At 39.5% G+C, this 26,001-nt stretch overlaps 1 protein-coding gene across 34 annotated transcripts in view; it reads left to right on the top strand.

The window, feature by feature from the left end:
- LOC136421765 (CUGBP Elav-like family member 2) overlaps positions 1–26,001 on the top strand; it is an 83,148-nt gene that overhangs the window by 47,777 nt on the left and 9,370 nt on the right. For 6 of the 34 annotated variants that reach the window (XM_066409291.1, XM_066409285.1, XM_066409283.1 and 3 more), the window contains exons 3-17: positions 3,097–3,179; positions 4,241–4,307; positions 4,667–4,834; positions 7,626–7,705; positions 8,173–8,316; positions 9,663–9,722; positions 10,666–10,725; positions 11,646–11,700; positions 13,228–13,278; positions 15,686–15,793; positions 18,498–18,542; positions 20,004–20,234; positions 22,009–22,047; positions 23,591–23,674; positions 24,487–24,630. In XM_066409291.1, the coding sequence (XP_066265388.1) occupies positions 3,097–3,179; positions 4,241–4,307; positions 4,667–4,834; positions 7,626–7,705; positions 8,173–8,316; positions 9,663–9,722; positions 10,666–10,725; positions 11,646–11,700; positions 13,228–13,278; positions 15,686–15,793; positions 18,498–18,542; positions 20,004–20,234; positions 22,009–22,047; positions 23,591–23,674; positions 24,487–24,630 (1,419 nt within the window). The remainder of the gene's footprint in view (positions 1–3,096; positions 3,180–4,240; positions 4,308–4,666; positions 4,835–7,625; positions 7,706–8,172; positions 8,317–9,662; positions 9,723–10,665; positions 10,726–11,645; positions 11,701–13,227; positions 13,279–15,685; positions 15,794–18,497; positions 18,543–20,003; positions 20,235–22,008; positions 22,048–23,590; positions 23,675–24,486; positions 24,631–26,001) is intronic. The other 28 variants (XM_066409284.1, XM_066409297.1, XM_066409286.1 and 25 more) reach the window with 28 other exon arrangements.

Here is a 26,001-nt window from a genome sequence, read left to right as displayed (position 1 = left end):
AGGAAATCCTTGTCAGGGTTTCTTTGAAAAATCACCAGTTAATTGGGCCCTTTGAGACTGGTCTGACTTTGGGGCTTGTGGGTCAAAGGGCGAGGGTTCTGGGATGTTTCATTTTGGACTTTTTCATGCAAATTTTGGGGAAAATTCATTATCGTAGCTAGTGTCACCATGCTTTCTACAAGAAGTGTCTTAATGCACAGTGCTGAAGGGAACACTTGGGTGCATTTTTGCTCTTTGAATTGTGAAATTATCTTGCCAAATTCCATAACTTTCTCAGTTTTGTAGAACTTTTTAGGTTTCAGACCCCTCCCCCAGTCAAGAGGGTATATAGAAAGAGTCAATCACATTAATCCTTCAAGTGTCTCTTTTCTATACAAAATTAAAGATACAAGCGCAGTGCTTTTCTTTATACCATGATTTTAGGTGAACACAAAATTTTTGTCTATTCTATATCATTCAGTGAATATTTTGAAGAAGAAAAGAGACAAAGATGTTCCCAGTGCAGCTGGTGTGTTTCAGAGACTCTGGGCTTTGTCCTGTCTGTTTCAGGCCGTGTAGGGGTCAAGTTTAGGAGGGATGCCACATTCCAGACGTGCATACTTGGGCCTGGCGTATCCAGTTCGTTGTTCTACGTTTCCAGCAGTTGTTTTATGTCATGGTTGTTTTGTGACCATTCAATTTCAAGAAGCAAACATCTAGATTTTGTGGTAAGAAATTTCTATTTTGCATTTCAAATCAGTTAGGATAGGTTGGCCTGTATGCAAAATGAGGGAAAAACATGTTTTTATGACCATTCAATTTTGAAAAGCAAGAAGTTGGTTTGACGCTATGCAAAGTGTAGGGAAAACCCGACATTGGATTTAAGATAAGTAGTTGAGTTCCTTGGCTAGTTTGTAGTTCTGGCAGCCTCAGTGGAAGTCTGAAGTACTAGGCTTGAGACAACTTGCCCTAATCATCCTCCCACCAGCTGATTCGCTTCGAACTTACACAAGATGGAAACCTTCAAGAAGAGAATTATGTAAACTGAAATAGACACGAGATAAAATACGGTTTCTAGACATCTGTCTGAATTCCTCATTTGACACCTTTCTTATTAGATAAGGCCACACCAATTTAATTTCTTGGTTAACAGATTTTTTTTAATTTTAGCACACAAAAAAAATCATGAAAACAGAAGGCTGGGGTGAAAACTTGCACCTGACCCTGTTCACTCCCTGAAATTGTGTGCACCAAAGTACAAACTTTCCTCTGAGATTCTGTCTTCCTGTTGATTTTCCAATATAGCATTTTTTTTTAAATCCATTAAGTTTTAACCAACAAATTTAAATGGTGTGGCCTTAGAGTCAATAGCATGCTCTAGATCTAGATGTATATCCCTTATACTATAGTTACACCATCTGAGTCTCTGCCAGTGATGCCTAGCTTGGTTGCTTTGAAAGTACACAAGATGAGCAGAAGTAAACTGTAACGGATACAAGGCTGTGCCCTGTATATTGACCTCTAGGAGAGAGTATAAACAGTACAGGGATGGTGGAAAGGTTTTCCTTTCTGTGAGGGCCTACATGGGGTTTGTTAGACCCTTTTTCTGTTAAACGCAACTCTGCACTTTGATCCTATATAATTCTTAGACACAGGTAAATTTTATGATTGAAGTAAAATAGTTAAATCAGATTACAGCTTCAGATTTTAATGTAAATTCTGCTTATTTAAGCTTTAAGGTGTATCGTACATCCCCCTGTAGACCCTCGTGCGTGGAATGTTGTCCATGTGACATGGATATGTCGCCCAGCAGACAGCCTGTTGGCACATGGTCGTTGTTTGTTTTCCTGCGGAGTTACAAGAGTTCCAAACAAGTCGTCCCTGACATTTACGTACCAGATGGACAGGGTTTAGAGTCAAGCCACATTTTTACTGGCCCGTTCAGAGTTCCACTTCAAAGCCCTTTTGTTGGGAAAATCTGCCCGCAAATTCCCATCGACCAACAGATAAAACCACAAGTGAAGTTTGAGTCATCTCTAGAGTTGATTTCTTTCGTTCGTGCATAGTCATGCGCGAAGAATTTCAAGATAGTTCGGGGAGATTTAATCCTATTAAAGATTTCATTCATTTTTTTCTGGATTTTTTAGTTTAAAAAGTTAACATTTAATTGTACATATTTACATGAATGATATGTATATACATAGTATATGAATATGTTAGCGTATGAAATAACATCATATGAGGATGAGTCAGTCATGTATCAGTTGCAATTCCATGTATGAAAAGGCGTCATGTGTTGGGCGGGGGCCAGAAAAATTCAGTATATTGGCTTGTTGAAGGTCATGAAAGGGTCAGGGAATTTTAAGAGTGGATAAAAACACCCTTCTTCAATGTCAGGTTGAAACTGCGCAGGATAGCAGCCTCTTTGTCTGCTGCTATTACAAGCCTGTCTAATACTAATCATACATTTTGTCAGTGATATATTACCGATTTCAATTGTCCTTGGCCTACTGCTATCAGTAGTTATATTTATAACACATGGGGGAATATAGATACTGTATTCTAGATGTATATGTTACCAATGTGATGTGTAGATGATTGCATCTGTACATATTGTGTAAACGTTATAATCTTTACAGGGTCGTGTTTGGCAGAAAAAGATTGATAACTGAAAATTGTACTGGAAATAGATGTAAAGTCTGGGTTGAATTGTTTTTTCCTAATTCCTTGAAAGGTTAAGATAAGCAGATCCGTGGTATAAGTTGCAGCTGTTCCGAGTTCTATCCCTGTGACCTTGTACTTGGGAGTAATTAGGGCAGGGGGGAGGGGGGCATGTCACTTGTCATGGCATCAGAACCAGGCACCCCCTTCTTTCGCAATCTAGCAACAGCTGACATTGATTATATTTCAAGGCAATGTTTTTTTTAAAAGTATGTCATAAGAATGGTCTAATAAGACGTCTTTTCCTATGTGTTCCAAGACGCTATTAGTATTTTATCTAAAATATGTTACAAATGTTCTAACCAGTCGTTTTTCCTGTGTGTTGTAGGGTGCTGTTTTATCTAAAGAAAGTGTTTTACAAATGTTCTAATCAGGCGTTTTTCCTGTGTGTTGCAGGGTGCTGTTTTGTGACCTTCTACAGACGTAAGGATGCCATAGCTGCTCAGAATGCACTACACAATCTCAAAACCATGCCAGGGGTGAGTTCATAGTTTTCTTTTCTGACAAGCATGCAAACCAGTCTGCAGATCATGCATGTAAGCTTGCATGGCCAAACGAAAAGATGCTTCCTGTATGCAGCAACTGCTTTTCAAGTTCATGGCTGTTGCATCCGTGTGCCGGTGTACATGTGCCTGCAACTTTCCAAACCCATAGCCTTGAAGTTGTGCCATTGCATGTTAGTCCAAAAGACAAGGACAATTTGTCTGTGTGGCCTTACTTATTGTAACTTGGATGCCAGACTGTTTCCACTTCCAGGGCCTACACAAGCCAGACCCTAGGGTCTAGCTCAGAACAGAGCAGCTGGCCTGTGTAGGCCCTTGAAACAGTCTAGTATCCAGGCTAGAAGCTGTCCAATGTAGATCCTGGAAACAGTCTGGTATCCAGGCTAGGAGCTGGCCCTTGTAGGCCCTTTGAACAGCCTTGCATCTAGGATATACTTGTGTTGTGTTGTTGTGCTATGTTGTGAGAATGCTAACCTGCCTTGTGGTTTCTGCCTGTCCCAGACTGTTGGGTTGTTTGGCAGCTTTATAAAAGGCGGAGAGAAACTGACCCCAGCTCACTGCATGGAGAGATCTAACTATTAACAACTAGTATCTCTTCTTAGCCCAGGGCTGGAACAATCATTATTTTAACAAGCTTTGATATAAGGAACAGTCCAAGACATTCGTTAGTAGAAGTTTTTGTGTAAAATATGAAAAAAGTTGAAATTGACATTTATATCAATTTATAGTTCAGTTATTATCAGCAGTCTAAGACATAAAGAATTTGTATGGAATATGAGAAAAGTTAACATTGACAGTTATACTATAGTAAGACTATAGTAAGTGATTACTTAAAGGATGCGTGCACGATTTTTGTGTGGAAAAGAATTTGTGTAAAAATAAAGAATAAGTTAAGATTGACATTTAGGGTAAGAATTCAGTGATAATTTAAAGGAAGGGAGTAAGATGCCGGCTTGTTAAAGGAGTTGTGTGAAGAAAAGTTTGCATCAACAATAAGCATCTACCCATTTGCAAACTTGTGTCGTCTATTTCCCCAGATGTCCCATCCCATACAGATGAAACCTGCCAACAATGAGAACAGAAACGCCAACGGCGAGTGTCCAGGTAAGTACGCTTGTCTCAACCAGCTAGCAGAACTTGATCTACCTTGACCATATTAGCTACATGTACTAGTCCTGAAGTATTGGAGGTGGTGAATTGATGTATACATTTGTTACAGAATACAATTAGAACTGACCAAGAAGACCACTCAGGGCACTGGTCTTTATGGACAGGTGGTTACTATAGACAGGATTCTTAATGCTTGTGTCATCGGGAAAAAGTGTCTAAGGGACACCAAAAAATTAAATGTGGACACATTAGCCAGGTGGTCTTTATGTAGAGGGGATCACAATATATATCAATAGATGAGTAAATAAATGCTTAGTTGTGTTTGACTCTTTATTGTTTGTTTAATTTTTCAGTGGAAGAACGTAAGCTATTTGTCGGTATGGTATCGAAGAAATGTAACGAGAGTGACGTACGCATCATGTTCGCGCCATACGGAACGATCGAGGAATGTACCGTGTTGCGGGACCAGAACGGACAGAGCAGAGGTAACCCCTCTCTAAGTGAACATACTAGTCATAAAGGTTTGGACAGATCCATTCAGTTTTAGATTAGATAACATAGACAGATGCTTTCAGTAGTTGGAGTTACTAACAGCCATTGTCACTGGTACATACGCAAGGAAACAGTTACGCAAGCAACTGGATAAAATTTGGAAACAGATGTTTCAGACAGCATCTGCTGTCTTTGATCAGTAACTAAACGGGTATTTTTTTGGTCCAGTTGCAATGAAAAAGTTACTCAAGGGACTGGATAAAATTTGGAAATGGTCAGACGTTTCAGACAGTATCTGCTGTCTTTCTTCGGTGACTTAACGGGTATCTTTTTTTGTCCAGTTGCAATGAAAAAGTTCCTCAAGCAACTGGATAAAATATGGAAACGGTCAGACGTTTCAGATAGTATCCACTGTCTTTTGGTCAGTAACTAAATGGGTACCTTTTTTTGTCCAGTTGCAATGAAAACGTTACTCAGGCGACTGGATAAAATTTGGAAACGGTCAGACGTCTCAGACAGCATCCGCTGTCTTTCTTCGGTGACTTAACGGGTATCTTTTTTTATCCAGTTGCTTGAGTAACTGTTTCCTTGCGTATCTTATCACCTGGATGTCTAACCTTCATTGACAATCACTAGTATGAATTTTCAGTATCTTGACAATACTTTAGGCCACACCAATTTTCAGTTTGTTGGTTCTCGAATGAAAAAAATGTGCTTAACTGGAAAAATATAATGAAAAACAAAGTCTGGGGTTCATGCCACTCAGTTTTATGGAGTGAATACAGTCATATTGAAGTTTTCCTCCCTGGTCTCTGCTTTTATGCTGTCTGCTTGCTACATTTTCACCTTTAAGTGTCTGAGAACCAGAAAATAAATTGGTGTGGCCCAGGGCTCTAGCCAGCGCCAGTTTTGCCGTAAATTTACGGAACTTTGCTGCGTGTTACGGAAAAAATTCAAGACCAATCCGTAAACCTTGACGGAAAAAAATCGGGAGAAAAGATATAGACAGGGCTTGAACTTTTTCAAAGATCTCCAGAAAAGAAGCGGAAGTTTAAAGCGAGGTCAATTCAGGCCATTTCTATCTTCCGCCGGCGGCAGGTGACAACCTCAAGGTGGCTTTATAGCAGACAAACGGAGGCGCGGAGGTTGCCAGTGGTTCGTGGGCCGAGAGAAAATCAGCATCGTGTGCCCCCCTCCCCACTACTAGTGCCCCACTACAATTCTGGCCGGTCGCATCGGGCTGACGTTTTTTCGGCTGTTTTCCCCGGTTCACCACTAGTTATAGCCACACAAAAAATACTCCGGTAGTTACCAGGCTTTCCGTATTTTTTTGGTAAACATTGTTAAAGTTTTACGCCGAGTTACACGCACTCTTCCCGCGAAAACTGGTGTTGATAGTTTTAGACCTCAGAATCAGATATCATCTACCAATAACAGCGTTCGTTCACGCCGCGTCACGGAAAATCGACCAATGACATACAAGTCTCGCGGTTCACGAGAGGCGCGAATCCGCGAGGTTTTATCAGAAATTGATATTTGGTGCGAAGATGGGGCTTGAATCGACGAATTTTGATCAAATCAAGTGGAAGTTACCGGAGAAATCGACCATGGAAAACACGGAAGGAAAATATTGAACGTCTTTAGGGCGTTCTATCCAATGTAGGGTGTCTCATTTCCTACTATATTTAGTACAGGGCGCAAACGGGACCGGTACGACGCGTCGACCGGTGTTGAAAATGTTTTATTTCTGCCGACTTGAATTCACGTGTATATTTGTCAAATAAATAAGAAAGTTTTGTGGTGCTAAATTTCATTTATTTGCCGATTGTATACAACGAAGGCCCAATTTATTTTTCACCCAAACTTGCCCCTCAAAATGCTGGAGATAGCGTTTCAGAGGGTCTAGATTTAAAAATTTCCCGGGGGGGAATACCCCCGGACCCCCCTAGAATTGTCGCGCCTACGGCGCTCGATATGTTAGGTTTGTACAAAATTTTAGGGCTTACGGGATAAAATTTCAGGCTGGCTAGAGCCCTGGTGTGGCCTCAAGGCCCAAGATATTTGTAAAAGTTGTGTTTTGAAATTATCCCTCGTGGATAAGAATGATTTACTTGGAATTATAGTTCATACAAATATAGTCCATTCTTATGTCATTTGTGATGAGTTTTTGGTGATGAGTTTTTGTAACAATTACAGTTTAGAGTTTTGCAGTTGCTTGCCATAAATTTAGTCAAACATACATTTATTACTTTCAATCATGTAATCTGTATATTTAAGATGTTGCACATTATTTCCATACACAAAATAATGCCCTTATCAACAAACTTTCGTTCAGTCCTCTGGCCTACTCAAGTTGAATTGACAGCAAGCCTGAGCATTTTACTTTGTGTATGGAAATAGTGTTTAGAATCATCACAATATCCATTACCGACAAAGAGAAAACTGTTTGAATATCTGTTTTTGTTTTATTTTGTCTGACTCTTACCTCTTCCCTCAACACCTCAATTGATTTGAGTTTTTCATGAATGCACAAACTTTTGAAGTTAAAACAATCAAACAAAGAAATCCATACATTGTCTCAAAGTGTAACATTCCATGAATCTTGCCAAAAACATGATTTTCACTTCCCCCAACTTTTTAACTTGCGCCCACTGAGTGCCCTAACCCAGAAAAGGGGTTGTCTTAGGAGTTTTTTAACCATTCATCTTATGTATTGTATGTTTGTTCAATGTATATATATATATAAAAGATGATTATAACTCTAGTTACACAGTTATATATCATAATTGTAACGTGTCTGTGCCCCCCTCCCCCCTGCAGGTTGTGCCTTTGTAACCTTCTCCACCCGAGCTTCTGCCCTGAACGCCATCAAAGCCTTGCATCAGTCCCAGACCATGGAGGTAATGTTGTCTGTCAAAACGTAGATTTTGATAAGACGTTTTTTCTTATCTTTTAAAAGTCTTGTTTTGCCTTTGTTTGAAAGAAAAGAAGAATCTGATAGGAGAGCAGAGATGCTGTTTGTTTCTGTACATTTGCACATTGATTTGATCGCCTTTATAAAAGTAACATTTCAGTTGGGACTACCCCTTTCAGTTTATATGTTAGTAAAATAGATTTATCTTTAAAGATATAGATTTTAGATAACATATTGTCCCCAAATCTTTGACGTCTTGAAAAAAAAAACCATCTGATTCATGTGAAAGACAGAAAAGGGAATTGTGTAAAGAACAGAAATGATGCCACATTGATTTATTGACTGTATTTTGACAAGAAAGTCCCCGACTACCTCATGAATTCTAGTGGAATAGCCATAGGCTGGATTAGCTCAAAGTTATCCTCTCCCCCCCCCTCTTTGTTTACCCCCCAGGGATGTTCCTCCCCCCTGGTTGTGAAGTTTGCAGACACCCAGAAGGACAAGGAACAGAAGAGACTACAGCAACTGAACGCCCAGGCCTGGAGTCAGATGAACGCCCTGGCCAGTCTGGCCGCTCTCAACCCACAATACTTAGCTGTGAGTTCTTATTTATTTATTTCTCTATTCTTTGGTTTGGCTGTTCAGCACACACAGCCAGGGCTGCCCAACTGGCCAAGTTTTTATAATCCATATTACAACCACTAACTGTTTAACAAAAAAAAAAAAACAGGCAGAGCAATTTTAGTTATTTTTGCAACCCACAGTACTTAGCTGTTAGTTCTTATCATCCTAGTGACAGGTACCAAGGAGGTTTTATATAGATATAAAACCTCCTTGCAGTCACTAACTGTGTTAGAAAATATTCAGTGCAAGTTGTTACAGCCCTTGGTACTTAGCTGTACAGTATACTAGAATTCCACATCAGAGCCACAATTTGTGTTTTAAAAAAATCAAGTTTTCTTTATTTCAAAAATTTCTTAGCTTTGAATTCTTATCATGGATATTATAGCCACAAACTGTTTTTGAAAGAAAAGAAGAAAAAGAAGTCAGTGCAAATTTCTTTATTGTTACAACCCACAGTATTTGGCTGTGAGTTTTTATCATACATATTACAGCCACAAATTGTGCTTAAAAAGATTAGTCAGTAGAAGTTTTTAATTTCAACAAAATTCTTAGATTATGTAGATTTTACAAATTAATTGTAACACAGGAATTCATCAAGGAACACTTTTATTCTGTTTTATAATGACCATAGATTTGATTTATGTTTGATGCTTGCCTTTACTGTAATATCAGTCTTTTGTTTCAGTTTTTTTTATTATCCTGTCTTGCCTAAAGTTGACTGTTATTTAAACCTTGGAAGCGCAACGTTACTCATTTCCTAATGCAATTATTCATACTAGAGTCAAAGAGACGTTTTCGTTCAAGGTCATGGAGCGCTGACCTTTAAATTAATGATATCGTCCTTCATTTACAGCGTAATGAAATGACGCCGTAACAAATTTGATTTCAGTCCAGACGATTTATGTGCTTCTGTAAATGATCATTCTGGCATTTCGGGTTGATTGGATTTTTTGTACCAAAGATGATTGTCATCAGAAAAGGGTTGAATCAAAATGCTTCCAATAACATTACCTTCCAATTGTAGACTTTAATAAAAGGAGGACTTGACAAAGAATAGACTCCGCTGCTAAATTAAGCCAAAGATGCAAAATCAATAATTTTAGCATTATAGTACATGTAGATTGTTAACCACAACTGGCAAGCTTTTTTTTAATTTGAATCTGTGACTTGAACTTGAATTCTGAAATGTTCTTGTGAAAAAAAAATGTTAAGCAAAACTTGTTCTCTTTCCAGTAGTGTAACTCGAATCTGTGACATGGACTTGAATTCTGACATGTTCTTGTGAGAAAAATGTGAAGAAAAACCCGTTCTCTTTCCAGTCTGCAGTCAAGCCCAACATAGACAATCAAATGACGTCTCTCAACTCTCAGTACTTGGGCGTGAGTTTTTTTATTTTTCTTATTTTGCTCCCTCTTTTCTTTTTCATCTACCATTTTCTCTAACAAAACTTCTCCAAATCTCTCGCTCTCTCTCTTGAGCTTGCCATCATTTTCTCTGACTGCAAAATGGAAGCCTGTCCTCTTACTTTTACATCATGTCAACAGTTGACAACTTTCTGGTCAATTGTTGATTCAAAAATTCTCTCACAGCAAACTTTAGTTTTATGAGTCCTTGATGAATTCCTGCTATTTCATGCTAATAAGAATAGATAGATCTAGACTAAGTGTTATAATTTCTGTACAAATGAGCATAATTGTTTCTTGGTTTAAAGTTTCTCTCTACTTTTAGTTACTCTTTTTTCAGGTAACATAGTGCATGGATAAAGGTTTAATGTAATAAAGTTTTAATTTCGGGAGGATTAAAAAAATTGTGGTGGACAAAAATGGTGAACTTGCAAAAATTATGTTTGAATTTTTGAAAAAAAGGGTTTACTATATAAATGTATACGGGGTTTGTAAGTATTCATGAAAAGCTAAAATGATCAAAAAGATAGCACATTTTGGAAATATTTCTTGAAACATGGATATGGAATAGTAGATTAATTATTGTAGTTCAAATATTTTCAATATTGTCAATAACGAGATTTCCCGTTTTGAAATGTGGCAAAATAGAAACAGTCCAATCTCAAACCGATTTGCTTGCCATCTTTTTTCTATTTTTTTTCTGTATTTTTTTTTTACCTTGGAAAGTTTTCCCCAAAACTTGAGTTGTCCCAAAAACCTGTACAAACCCTGTGTCATTACTGCGTATATTACTTCCCATGTACATGTGTATGGAGCTCTCTTCCACCAATAGGAGTGCTCGGTCATCTTGGCCAATCACAGCATTCTCTTGCCTCGGCCAATCACAATACTGTATTTCTCTCCTCCCATCATGCACCAGTCTCTGGGCTTCAACAGTGTCTCTGACGATCATCGCCATATTTTTGCAAGTTCACCTTCGGTAAGATTTTTAGCAAACTGGACTTTGCAAACTGGACTTTGCGGGGCAGATAATGTAAACATTGTTTTAAACCTGTATCCTTAGGCCAGACCAAGTTATTTTGTTAATTCTCAGACTTTTTAATGATAAAATCAATATGAAAACAGGGCTGTGAGGAAAACTTGAGCCCCTGAAACAGTGTGTACCAAGGTACAGACCTTCCTCTCAAACTCTGTTTTCATGTTGATATTCTAATTCTCTGAGAACCAACAAATTTAACTGGTTTGGCCTCCTTTGTTTAAAGATTATCTGCACTTTTTAGAATCTTAGATTGTACCTGTTTCTCTTTTCTTTAAGATTCTGAAAAGTGCAGTTTCTTATAACTTACTGTATTATTTCAACAGTTATTCTACAGGCATATACAGTATGTGAAAGGAAAGAAATATGAAAACGATTTTCATTGGACGAAATGCCCATGAATACCTAGAAACATAAATGTTTTGGAATGTGACATGTTTTATGATTAAGTGCAAAAAAGAAGTCCCATTTTCAGTCATGGAAAAAGAAGTCTTCCAGTCAAACCACATTGTTGACTTTCTGCTGTATATTGTATATGCCTGTATATGTACAGTATTCAAAGTACTTGCCACTTGAGTAGCGAGCATGCTTTACAATAAATTATTAATTACAACACATTATTATGTAGGATAGTAGCGATATATTGAGCTTTAACTGTATGTAATGAGATATAATCCAGTACTTTTGGTTTTCTACTAAGTAGGCACAGTCTAAGACTGTGTTTTCTCTTACACATACATGTGACAACAAACCTTAACCACCCCATACAACCTAAAGAAGGAGCCATGGTTCAGTCAGCAACCCAGTGAAGTAATGCCTGATTTGTTACTCGATTGTTACTAATTCTGTTTTTGATGTTGCAGCTCCTACAGCAGGCAGCGTTAGGCAACCAGGCAGCCTTCAGTCAACAGCTCACTGGTAAGTAGCGTTGCATGGTTGTCACATGACCTACACGTGATCCACCATTTCATGTCACATGATGTGTTCATGATCCTACTTTCCAAGTCACATGATCCAACCTTCCAACCAGTCACATGATCCAACTTTCCAACCAGTCACATAATCCATACATGATCCATCTTTCCCATCAGTCACATGATCCACATACGGATCAGTCACATGATCCAATATTCCTAGTCACATAACCCTTCCATCTTTGTCCATTGCTACATGTACAGCAATTAGTTCATTAATAATCTTAATCCACAGTCATGTGATGCCCTCATGATTCCTCAGCTCCAGTCACACGATCCCCATGTGCTCCCCTATACCCCGTGTCTGCCTTGTGATCCAGCATCCCGATGTTTAGATGATCTAGGCATGTTAGAGGATCGCTATGTTGTCTGTAAAACCCATGGATTCCTATGTGACTGTGGGAACCCAGTGCTGTGGAACCCCATCCCTCTACCTTGTAGTGATATCCCTTTGTGAAAGTGTCGCAAGTACTATAATGGTTTTCCTTTGTGTAAGTGTCACAAGTGCTAGCTGTTCAAGCTTTGTGATGGCTTCTCTCCTCTCAAACCTGCATCACATGATCATCACATGATCAGCACATGATCAGTACATGACCAAGACATGGTAGTACCGCATATACCTATAGCTCTAACACTGCATAGACACAATCATGTTTATAGAATGGTCAGTGTTTGACATCTTCCTACTTTTTGAGTAACACAGCAGTGTTCTAGGTAACATCCGTCATTCCGTCAAACAAAATTGAGATGACAGAACTATATTTCAGGCTTGCTAGAACACTGTGACTTGTGTATTAATTGTTTGGTAGGCTTTACTTAGCCTTTAATTGCCAAATCTAAGTCACCACTTTAAATTCTACTCACTACTTTCTTTAAATTTCCCTTTCCTGTTTGCCTTGGAAACTTCTCGGGATGCTAAAAGCATCTCTATCTTCTTCCTGAGCACTTAAAAATCAAGTCACCTTAAAAGGGTTGTGTAGAAAATACTAAAGATGTCCCAGTTAACTCGGTTTTCAAAGTAGGCCATTTTGTGGTAAGCAGTTTTCCAAGAATATTTTTCTGGTCACCTGTTGATTCTTGTCAAATTAGAGCAGACTGCGTGTTTAATTCTCAAAGTTTGCAGTGTTGAAATGGAAACATGAAGTCTTAATATGTTGAAACTCAACCTAGGTCATCTTCAAAATCTCCAAAATATAATGTGCTTTAACATTTCTGATGTAAAACTAAAAGAACAGTTGGTGATTTTTCACATTTGGGGCAATGCCTCAAGCACAGGCCATGACATGCTGTGTTTTTTTTAGTCGATAATTTCTATAACAGTTCAAGACTTAACATATCACATACATACAATGCTTAAGCTTTCCTGAAGCATTGGGAAATAACAACAAGCGTTAGAATAAGTTTTTTATGGATGAAATAATTGGTGTAGAAACGTATCACTGTTGATGACTGAGTTATTCCCACCTCCCAGCTGGAGACATTCGGCAACTTTACACACCCACCACGGGATCCAGCACTGGAGGCAAGTTCTCTCTCACACTTACCTTTCTCTCAAGACATAGTCTGTAGGGCTCCTTTCCTTCTGTAGGGCTCCTTTACTTCTGTAGGCTTCTTTTCTTCTGTAGGGCTTTTCTTCCCAAGTACAGTAACACACCTTTCATAGAGCTACATTACTCAACTAACCAGTTGGGAATAAGAATTACTTACTAAGAACAAATTTTATTCTACAGCGCCTTTTTCAACACCAAACTTTAGACTCAAATTCTCAATCAAAAGGCACAAATTTGTTGTCCTTTTTTCTAATGACTTCATCCTACACAGATTAACTGTTAAGCTCGAAGAGTCACTTTTAAGTCATACTTTCGACACTGACTTGTTTGAAAAGGAATCAAAACATGGCCCCAAAAGTGGTATTTTTCATTTTCTGCATGCAATTGTGCATTAAATGTGATTTTTTAAAGTCTCTTTCGATCTATTAGATTGACACAGTTGACAGATTTTATGTAGCATAGTTTCCATGGCAACATTGTTGTTGTTGTTTACACGGAGCTGTTTTTTTATTTTATTTTTTTTACGGTCCCTCGTTTTCTGACAGGTGACATTCGACAGCTTTACACAACCACAGGCACCAGCTCTGGAGGCAAGTTTTGGTTTTATGTTTTTATTTTATTCTGCTCCTTTGCACATTTATACCTTGCTTGTCCAAGCACAGGATTGTCAGCAAGGTTCAGAGACCTTTCCTGTCTAACAAGTAGATTCTCAGCACTTGGAAAAGTCAAGTCGCAGAGTTAAAGCAAAACTTCAGATTGTTTCTTTTTCTAACATGCTTAAAAATGATTTTAAGAATGAAAAGATCTAATGAGGAAATGTACAAAACACTTTTATTTTTCTGATCAAAAACTCTTCTTTTTTCTAAAGAGCAAGTCTCTAGATATACATTTTTCATCTACAAAGAAAAGGAAACAGTTGATTTTTGCTGGATGATTTGAATGCCTCTTGCGTCTTGTTGACACCCTTCAGGCAAAGGTATTAGACATTGTGCAGTGGAGCTCTTTATGTTATTATCAGGCAACTTACAGGGAGGAGAAGAGATGAACAAGCAGGGAAAGAATTTCACAATTTCTTAAAAAGATTTTCAAACAAATTTGGAAGCATATTGTTTGACTTTCAAAGCTTTACATGACATTATCTGAAACTTTTTAGTACAAAAATTGGTCTTTTTACCATCACAAAATTCTTTGGATTGTGAGACATACCTAATTAGTAGCTTGCTTGAAAAATTGTGAATTTTTTAGCAGGAGACATTCTCCTCCTTTGCAAGTGCCTTTATTATTTTTTTGTATATTTCTCTTGGTACACCTCTTACACCCTGTTTAGCTTGCACATCAGCACACAAGTTATGTGATTATATTCCACACACACACACACGTTCACCCACATACACGCCTCATGCCCTGCATCGCTTTCTGCTGAAAACAAAACTAGTACTGCTGCTCTAATGTGAGGCACTTATTTGGTACGTCGACCGTGCTCTGAAAATGCATGGGGCACGCGGGTTAACGATTCCTGACGGCACGGCCCCAAACCCACGGAAAGTGCGCCTCGGTGTTAAGTGTTGCCTGATTTACACATATCGTAGCAGCAGCCGCATGCTCCGGGCCATTTCCTTCGCTCCTGTCATTTTTTGTCTGAGGAAATTTGTTCTGTTTAATGGTGCGTTTGCTTTTTCCTCCTCCTCTTAGCTTAGATCGCCGACCCGAGTCAAATCATGCTGCCATTATCGCACGTTTATTGTCACTTCCCTCCCTCAAAATATCTTCCTTCTTTCAGTTCTACTGGTAAAAGCTTCCTAAGTGGAAGAGTTCAAATACAAAACGATGTTCTTCTGTATCTCTCTCTCTCATGGGTCATAAAGTAGCAGCGTTTTCTGGTGTCTGCAAGATGAGCTGAAAATACAGCCAACTACCAATATCAAGAATGAAAGTCGATTTTGTTTTCTTAAACTTCCAGTCTTTTGGAAAGTAAAGTGACTGGTGTCTCATGCAGAAAATCTCAGAGTTGTCCTGATGTTTCTCCATAAATTTCTCTTCTTTAGTTCTTTTTCCTTCCATGAAAGTTTTTTCCCCACTAAATTAAGGACTTCTAATCTATATTACCTCCTTTCTCTGGAGAATTCCTTGTCTACAAGCTGACAAACTTGGTTACGCTGTCTCTTTCAAACGCTTATTCAAGGTGGCATCTCTCTAAACATCATGTCAAAACTAATCAATAAAACAACATGTCCTTTGTTGCACACAGCCCTTTTTTAAAAACACAGTACCCCATTTTTTCTTACTCTCCTATCTTAAATCTTAACCAGCAGTCAGGGCTCCTTAGATTGACCCGACACCTCCTTGGCCACTGCTCACTCCTTGGCGACATTCTTTCAGGTTTAAATATGCTGGGATTGCAACAGTTGTTGGCCGCGGCGACGGCAGCCAATCAGGCGTCAGCAGGCACAGGTTCGTCCAGCGCGGTCAATCCGCTGTCAAGCACAGGTACCGTAATCTATCGCTCTACTCTCCCGTAGTGAGTAGACCCCCTGCGTGGTATGCTGTGATGGCTTCCTGCTCTGACGATGTCCGTTTGCATGCGTGTTCCTTTCCTTCCTACCGCATCCTTTGCATGACAGCTTGCCCGTAAAGCCGTGCACGTGCAGCTTGTAGTTTCTTACACCTCAGAAAAACACATTCCATATCCTAACAACCTCCCTCTCTCTCAACGTCTGTCTTTCCCTCGTAGTCTTGTACGTTGAGTTGGCCATGGTCACATGTACTTATCATAAGTTTTATTTCTGTAGTCTTATTTCATAGTTTTTCATCTGTGTGCTATGATGTCTCAGTAGAGGTAGAAAAAGGACTTGACTCAGACAGTGGTCTGTGAAAGACAGCGTCACTTCTGAAAGTGTGCTGTATGTGACGTGTGTACATTTTGGTAATGGAGCGTACGAAGATTGGAGTCCCTGCTCCAAGTGTGGCAGGCGACAGGGGGTTCGATTTAACTGTTGCGATGGGAGAACTCTGTGAAAACTGGCCGAAGTATGGAAATGCTACTGGTTGCAATCAAAGCCAAACATTCTTCTTCGGGGATAGGTGGCCAACTTTGTAGAGTATGATAATTTACTTGGATGATATCAGTGTGTCTTCCTTTTGGAAGGAAGCCAGCTTCTTGCCTTAGAAAACTACTGGTTCTGTACATAACAAATAGCTTCACTCCCAGTAAAGGAAGGGCTCATTCAGCCAAGATGGACGCCACCAATGGTCGGTATTAGTTTCTGTTTTTCAGTCGGTGATGGGCTCTTTGTCATGCCTGGTACGCCGGCTCTAGAGCAGGTCTGATGAAATGACAAGATAAGAAGGTTTTCCTTTCACGGCTTTCGCTGGAGGGAAGGCAGATGGATGAAGGGCTCTGCCGCGGATTTGGTCGCGTTGAAAGACGCAGCAATAGAAGGGCTATATTTGGTTTGCAAGGTTGGAGAGTCTTTGAGAGAGTCTAAAGGATCGAAGGTTGTGTTTTTATTGTGGCTGTAGCTTTGGTTTTCTGTGTTTGATGCATCGATTCCTTCAGGCGATTTCTCATGACTGAAGTATTTGCTTCGGCAAAGCAGGGATGTTAAGCATTTTCCTCACAAACCTTCTACTTCCCAATTCTCCCAACTCTTCCACCCTTCTGGAGCTGGGTGACCCTAGGGAGATTCACTCAGTTGATCGGTGGAATGAAAGCATGAGTGCCTACACACACTCCTTGCCTCCAGTATTAGCTAGTACCCCCAGAGGAATACACCTCCTGCGGCTTGACTAGTTTCCTGACTGGGGTAATCTCAGCGTTTCGGCAAACTTCTCTTAGAAAACGTGACTGGCTTTACAGATTAACGCACGTATTCTCGGCACATCCATTTTCATATGACGGCTCCGATTATTCCAGCAATTTCAGAGATTGCTTTGAAATTAGCGACGAATTATGAGCTGAACAAAAGGCGTAAACGAATCTGATATTAATGTGAGCCTACGTTGCAGGGGTTGAATATTGTTGGAGTCATTTATGTTTTATCTGTTAGCTACAGAGTGTAGAAGATGTTCAGAATTACATATATCATAACGAGAGACATAAATACGGAGACTAAAATTACACGTCTCGAGCGGAGTGTTCAGTTCTAATCACTATGATTCCAGATTCCTTATCACAAGAAGGAGAATTCTTAATAGGTTTGTCTTATTTAAGTGCTGCAGTGCAGAACCTAAATAACGGACTCAAGTACAATTGAATTCCTTAAAGTCTTCACAGCCCATTGAACAGCGTTTTGTGTAACGATAATTCAGAATATTCTAGAGTAACCTTTTCAAAGCGAAGTTGTCGTTTTCTTTTAACGGAGACAGTTGGATTGACTTTCATCTGTCGACTCTTATTAGATGCAGCTATAAGTAACTTCTCTTCCATATTCTTAAGCTAGGTAGCAAACTCAAACTCTAAGTAAGAAAGAAGCATTTTATTTTAAGAATATTTCGACTTACCAAACACAAATTAAATTTAAAACACAGCTTTTAAAGTATGTTTTGATTAAACCTGTAAAATCTGAGGAATTGCACAAAATCTGTTCCAAAATCAGTTGAATTTTTGCTGTTCATCTACTTTTTGTTGAGACAAATTTTTGTACCCTTCCAGAACAACTTGTAGGAATCCTTCAGATTTTTACATGAAGAAGAACTTGTTTTTTTTTTCTATTAACAATGAAAACAGAAGACAGTTATCAAAGGACTCTTCATTTATTCTGCTCAGCCTTGCCTACAAACTCTTGTTTTCCTCACTTTTCTTTGAAATCTTTTTTTGATATTGAAAATTGGTGACCTTTTATGGCTTCTCAATGATTATACAATTCATCCAGACCCTTCTACATATATGTACTTCACAATTCAAACTGTACTTGCAATGTTATCACTTGCAAATTCTGCAGCATTTGGTGGCTTTAATAGAGTGAACGAATCATTCTGATAAGCTAAACTTGCTGATTTTGACACAAATTCTGAGAACGATGAAAATGATTGTTCCTGTAACTACATTTACACAATACAAGGAGGTTCCTTGGTTTACATAATGGGAAATGATTTTGATGGAAATTCTACGGTGTTATGCATTTGTGCGAATGAATCCACAAATCAAAATCAGACAAAGAAGAAGTGTTTCTCATTGGACGTCTCTTCCCAGGTTCTTACAGTTCGTCAGCCTCTCCCTGGGACGGTTCAAACATGGGTGAGTTAAACTCCCACACAGAGATATAACCCTTACACGAACATGGGTGAGTTAAAAAACCCACACGAACAGAGATACAACCCTTATACACCTCACAACTGGAGTAAACTTCACTGTTAAGTCAAGGTTGAACACATGGTGATTAAGGTACCGGTGTCATTACTTGGGCAAAGGAAAATTACTAACTGGTCTGTTGTTCAAATTTTTTGTTAAGTCCTCTAATCTTTAAGTTAAATTCCTGCAATCTGCACCAGATCTTCTCACAAGTATAACAAGTTTACCGGTATGGTGTCCTAAGGAAAATTTATGTTACAAATTATTTTGAAAAAAACTTTCACTTAATTAATTCCTGCACAGTGCACTAAGCATATTTCTCTCACTTATATTTGGGGGGGGAGGGGGGGGGGTGTACAGATGGCTACATGTACACTTTGAATATGAAACTTCTGTAAACTGTAGTAGTTTGGTTAGTTTTGCTGGATATGAAAAGTATGTTTGTTTAAAACTTTTATGCTATTTGCCAAAATTGCTCTTGTCGGGCTGTAAGTAGATTAAATTTGTCTTCTTTCGTCGTAGTCAGTGAAATTGTTTTTCTTTTCGTTTTGCTAACGAGTACTCTGAAGGTCATATGATGGTCAGGTGTAGCCCATAATTACATGTGTGAGAGAGCAGGCTGGGTGGATTGACTAATGGGGAGGGAGGCTCTAATTAGTACTCTGTTAATTAGTACTCTGTTAATTAAAGTCTGAGCTTGGGCGGTTTAATCAATGTGTCCCTAATTAGAGCCCCTGGCCTTTAAACAGGGAGGGATAAAACGTGTAGGTGATGAAACTTTTGGGTAGTTTTGAGAATGTGGCATCGAGGGGATAGCAAAGTTTTAGGATTCGGTTGTTGTTTTTAAAGTTTGTTCACTTTGTATAGACAGGGGACTACAGTCAAAACTGCCCCAAAAGATAAAATCTGGTCTATGTGGACAGGTGGTCACTAGTCTATAGACAGGATTCTTAATGTCTGTGTCAAGTCGAAAAGGATGATAAAAAAGTGGTCACATTGGCCAGGTGGTCCTTATGTAGAGGTTACTTTACAAGTTTAACTGGAGTTGGAGCTTTAGAGTTCAGAAGAGAAGTCTTGGTTGAGATTTGTAGACTATCAGATCATGCACCCCAAAAGCTACAATGGATCAGTCCATGTACAAACTAGCCTTGACTTAACTTGGATGATTCCACTCTGAAAGAGGTAGGTAAAAGATAGATCTCATTTAGTTTTTGGGAAGATTTAACTGCGTAATTCTTTTCTATTCCGTGCTGGGGGCAAAGAAAAAGGAAAGTATATTCCTCTCTCGCCAGCTCCCCTTGCAAAGGAAATGGATCAGTCCATTCACAGCACAGCCATGAGGAGACGCGGATGATCCCATTGCAAAACGGGGATGGTTTCTGATCGAGTTTCTGTTTCCGTTGCCAGGAGCAGGGGGCAACACAAACACGTCAGCGCTGTCGGGCCTGGGAGCGCTGGCCGGACTCCAGGGCCTCGGGACGCCCAACAGTGCGCTGGGACTCCAGGCGCTCACGGGGCTGTCCGGAATGGGCTCGCTGAACGGGACGTTGGGCGCCACGGCGCTGTCTGCCAGCGGAACCGCCGGTAACGGGGTCGACCCCTTGTCACAGGCTTACTCAGGAATACAGCAGTTCGCAGGTGATTTGATAGGGGGCGTTGCTTAGCATGGGTGCAAGCGTGTATGTGTGGCTGTCATGTATGCATGAAGACATGTGGCTGTTTTTATGTGGTTTGTTTGTGTGCTCCGCTGTGGATGTGCTATTTTGTCTGTTATGTCATGGACACTGTACAATTGTTATACCCCTCTCGTGTGCATCATCGAACATGCATGTTATGTTATGTTATTGCAAAAGACAGTGGGTTTCCAGAAATTCTGATTTTATTTTTTTTCTATTTCAAGGCACAATGTTGTTGTTTTTTCCAAAAAAATTCACTTCTTGATGAATGTTGCTAGGAGAATAAAGACAAAATTGCAAGTAAAGATATTGCGGAGAGCCGTTGCCATGGCAGCGCATCATATGACAGGTTTATGGAATGTCTGTCAGTGACTTGATACGACCAGTGTTGTTGCTTACCTGACATTGAATCACTGCTACACTGAGAAAGACTTGTCGATGATTTGTGAATGCAAAATGCTCTTCGATAGTTAAAAACCATTTGCCTGAAGTCAACAGAATTTGCCTGTTTCTCCGGATAATTATTGATTGTTGCTAAACCAGGTATGCCCGCCGAAATGCATCCAGAAGAGAAAACATATTGACTGCCTCTTTTTATTGCACTATAAAAGTGTTGATTAAGATACAGGAAAAGTTCATTGCATCATGGATGTAAAAATGGGCTGATTCAAAAGGAAATAAATGTGATATCCAACATAATGTACAAGTTGCTGTGTCAACTGCTAGCCTGAAATTCTGCAGAAAAACCTGCTTAACTTGCGCGAGAGCTGTTATCTTTCAAGTTTTTCAGCAGTTGCTATGTACAAACACCTGCCTACTGCTGACTGAAGTAATTTCATGGACCAGGACTTAGATTTCTGAATTGTGCAAAATATAAATGTGTTTGAAACTTAAGTATCCTTCAAACAACCTGGGGCTTATACTAAAGGCTAAAGAACCAGTAACTAAAGAAATTTAGAAATATTAACTGCTAGAATGTCTGTAATAGTGTATGGTTTTGACTTAAATTTTAAGGATTCTTTACTGAAAAGGGGGGAGGGATTGCTGCATACTAGATTAGATTATCCAAACCTATTGTTTAACTTGAGTCTATGCCAAAAGAAAGAGTTCTACCTTTTCCCCTTAAATTCAGGGAATGAATTAGTTACATGTAAGCTACATCATGTATCAGTGTACCATGTTTGTTTGTATCCCCATCTGTGTGTGTTTACTCCACCATTGTTCACTGTCCATACTAGGGGTGGATACCGGTTCGCTGGACTTGATTCAGACCTATATAACATCCAAGAACCGAGTCCAAAAAACCTGAAAGCCAAAAACCTGAGTCAAAAAAAACCCTGAACAAAGTACAAATATATTTTTCTATTTTGTTTGATGAAAAGTGTTTTGAGTCTCCCTATGAGAAGAAAAGGCATATACAATGTAAAATAAGTGCAACATTCAAATATTAGATACTGGTTTGCCTTAAAAGTCTTCGCACCAAGAAACTTTTACAGTCATGCATGTCGGTCTTAATTTGCTATGCTTAATATTTGTTTGATAAAAACATGTCAACTAGACAGGATCAGGCCCAGGTTCAGGTCCGGACCTGAACCTAAATCTCTGGACCTAAACCTGGACCTTATCAAGCTGAACTGGTATCCACCCCTAGTCCATACATACCTCAAGGTTTATGTTAAGTGTGACTGAAGATGTTCGATGCCCCCCTTGGTAACTGCATGCCTTGTCTCATGTAGGCATGGAGCAAAGGCAAGGCAGCGTAGGACAGAACTTAGGTAAACCTGTGTGGTGTGTGCCGCTAACGGGTAAAACTGTGTGGTGTGTTCAGCTAAACGGGTTAACCTGTGTGGTGTGTGCCGCTAACGGGTTAAACTATGTGGTGTGTGCCGCTAACGGGTAAAATGTGTGGTGTGTTTAGCTAACAGGTAAACCTGTGTGGTGTGCCGCTAATGCTTAGGTCACATTTCCAAAGCGGGGCCCGGTCGGGCAGCTTGCGGGAACAAAAAGTATGATATAAAATACAAGAAAGGACATAAAACGTAAGAAATTTACTCCTAACTAGAAATGGTGTAATTTCTTGATATACATATTTTATTTTTTCGTTTTCCCAAACATCCCGACCAGGCCCCGGCTGGGAAATGTGACCCTAGCATAAAGGGGTAAAACAGCGTGGTGTGTTCAGCTAAAGGGTAAAACTGTGTGGTGTGTTCAGCTAAACGGTTAAAAACTGTGTGGTGTGTGCTGCTAACGGTGTGGCCTACGCTAACTCTCGTGTGGGGTTTGGCGTTACTAGAACACAGTTTTGCAGAGCACTGCTGTGCACAAGGAAGGCAAAGCTGTTATTTTTTTATGCTAGCAAATGGTTGTCTTTTGAACATAGATGTCTAAGACACACAACCTTTTTTTTCTTCCCAATTGGTAGAGAAACAGAAATTTGAAAGAAAGAAAGAAAAAACTTTGTTAGATTTGTTTACTAACCTGATGAAACTATCTGTTGGAATTGTTGTCTTTTCCATTTCATGGTTCACAAAATCAAAATCCATCCTGTTTTGATTTGATAAGTTAATAAACTTTGGCTCTAACAATTTTGTTTCCCATGCCAGATTTTAACACCTGATGATTTTGATATTGGAACATTCCAAAAGATTATTGAATAAAGATACCGTTGAAGGCAATGGCATTGTCTTGTTTTTGCTGGTTTCAAAGATTATTAACAACTTTGCTTTCCTTGATAACAGAATTTTTACCTTTTGTCCAGATTGTTTTAAGAATGCTGATGTGGTTCAAGGAATTTCTTCTGTTTCCATTTCCACTAAACTGTCTATAAACAAAATAACTAGATTTAGACGAAATGTTTTTGCTTTCAACCTTTTTTCCTAGTACTGCAAAACAGATTTCTTTCATTGAAATCACTTTCAATATCTTGAACAAGAACTCTTTTGTGAAGTCTTTTGTGAAAAATCAGTATTGGTTGAATTTTTTGCTTCTCAAGTTTTAATCAAGAACTGCATGAATAAAAAACAGAACCAAATTTCCTTTCAGATTTTTAGTTTCCTCTGTCTTTTCTCTTTGTGTGCTTTCCTCTTCATTTTGTACCTCTACATGTGTATGAAGAGGTGGCAGCAGTATTGGTTTCTTTGCTGGGTTTACTTCACTTAAAAGTATTTTATCTCCAAAGAATTTATCCCAGAGTACAGTTGTACTTGCACCAAATACTTTGGATGTAGAATACTTTGGTGGTTAGTGATTTGGCCTTCCTGTACCTTTTTCCTACGATCTCTTACAATTTTCCCTGTTTCTTTGTGTGTTTTTGCGCAGCTACATTCCCCAACGGGTACGGCACGGCGGGCCAGCTGGGCGCGACGGCCGCTGGCAAGCAGAAGGAAGGTGAGCAGCAACAAGGTCTGGGTCATTCATGTTCCCGTGCACTCATGCATGTTCCAGGGCCCGGCATGATGCTGCACACCCCTTCTGCTACTGTAGAATAGTCCATGGGTCTATAACCTGCTGCTTAGGAATGTTCTATTGATGAAAGAAGTAGGGGAGCAATGTTAAAACTAACCCAATGATGGCTTGTAATATTGGTCCCCTATTGCTTCCAATAGAATAGCCCATGATTTATAAATACACCATGCAATGCTGCTTAGGAATGTTCCATAAATTAACAAAAGTAGGGGAGCAAGAGAAAAACCAAATGAAGCCAAGGATGGCTGTAAAAATTTTGCAACAATAAAAATGGGTTACTAATTTTAAATGGTAATTTTGCTTGCTGCTCTTAAGCTTGTATTAATGACTTAGTAGAACTAACATTTAATAACACTTTTAACAAACTTAAGTTTCAAAGAATCTTGCCTTGATGATAAGATGCCAATGTCTTAAAGATTGAAGCTCAAGGAACTCTCAAGATTCCTAAAACATTTTTGCTCTTCCATAAATCCTTGAGTCAAAAAAGTAAATCCCAGAAAACAGGAAAGATCAAAAAACAAAATTTTCAGCAAGTTCTCTAACTACAATCAACATGGTTTACGAAACATGTCAGTGTCACTGACGAAAAGTAGTGAATCCTACTTAAAACGTCTGACCGTTTCCAGAATCATATCCAGTTGCTTGAGTAACTGCTATTTGGCATATCCTATTACTTGGATGTCTAACCCTCATCGACATGTTCCGAGAAGTTTCTTCCGTGTTCTAAGACGTCTTGCGCTCCTCCTCAGGTCCTGAGGGCGCGAACCTGTTCATCTACCACCTCCCGCAGGAGTTCGGCGACCAGGACCTGATGCAGACCTTCATGCCCTTCGGAAACGTCATCAGCGCTAAAGTCTTCATCGACAAACAGACCAACCTCAGCAAGTGTTTCGGTCAGTGTCTCACACTGCAGTTCATGTTACTAGCTTCTAATAGACAGACCAACCTCAGCAAGTGTTTCGGTCAGTGTCTCACACTTACGTTCACGTTACTAGCGTCTAGTAGACAAACAGACCAACCTTAGCAAGTGTTTCGGTCAGTGTCTCACACCTATGTTCTCGTTACTAGCTTCTAGTAGACAAACAGACCAACCTCAGCAAGTGTTTCGGTCAGTGTCTCACACCTATGTTCACATTACTAGCGTCTAGTAGACAAACAGACCAACCTCAGCAAGTGTTTCGGTCAGTGTCTCACTCCTATGTTCACATTACTAGCGTCTAGTAGACAAACAGACCAACCTCAGCAAGTGTTTCGGTCAGTGTCTCACTCCTATGTTCATGTTACTAGCTTCTAGTAGACAAACAGACCAACCTCAGCAAGTGTTTCGGTCAGTGTCTCACACCTATGTTCACATTACTAGCGTCTAGTAGACAAACAGACCAACCTCAGCAAGTGTTTCGGTCAGTGTCTCACTCCTATGTTCATGTTACTAGCTTCTAGTAGACAAACAGACAAACCTTAGCAAGTGTTTCGGTCAGTGTCTCACTCCTATGTTCATGTTACCAGCTTCTAGTAGACAAACAGACCAACCTCAGCAAGTGTTTCGGTCAGTGTCTCACTCCTATGTTCACATTACTAGCGTCTAGTAGACAAACAGACCAACCTCAGCAAGTGTTTCGGTCAGTGTCTCACACTGCAGTTCATGTTACTAGCTTCTAGTAGACAAACAGACCAACCTCAGCAAGTGTTTCGGTCAGTGTCTCACACTGCAGTTCATGTTACTAGCTTCTAGTAGACAAACAGACCAACCTCAGCAAGTGTTTCGGTCAGTGTCTCACTCTTCTGTTCACGTTACTAGCATCTAGTAAACAAACAGAGCAACCTCAGCAAGTGTTTCGGTCAGTGTCTCACTCTTCAGTTCACGTTACTAGCTTCTAGTAGACAAACAGACCAACCTCAGCAAGTGTTTCGGTTAGTGTCTCACACCTATGTTCACATTACTAGCTTCTAGTAGACAAACAGACCAACCTCAGCAAGTGTTTCGGTTAGTGTCTCACACTGCAGTTCACGTTACTAGCTTCTAGTAGACAAACAGACCAACCTCAGCAAGTGTTTCGGTCAGTGTCTCACACCTATGTTCACATTACTAGCTTCTAGTAGACAAACAGACCAACCTCAGCAAGTGTTTCGGTCAGTGTCTCACACTTACGTTCACGTTACTAGCTTCTAGTAGGCCTGTTTTTGTCCTGATTATTTTTGTACTCGGGTATGTTCTTCTTTTTTTCCATTGGCCATATTGCATTATTATTCAGTTCATTTTTTTT

Source organism: Branchiostoma lanceolatum, chromosome 16, assembly GCF_035083965.1.
Source record: "Branchiostoma lanceolatum isolate klBraLanc5 chromosome 16, klBraLanc5.hap2, whole genome shotgun sequence".
In the NCBI taxonomy this organism is placed as follows: domain Eukaryota; kingdom Metazoa; phylum Chordata; class Leptocardii; order Amphioxiformes; family Branchiostomatidae; genus Branchiostoma; species Branchiostoma lanceolatum.
Note: the sequence above shows the minus strand (reverse complement) of the source record. Positions and strands in the feature narration are given on the sequence as shown.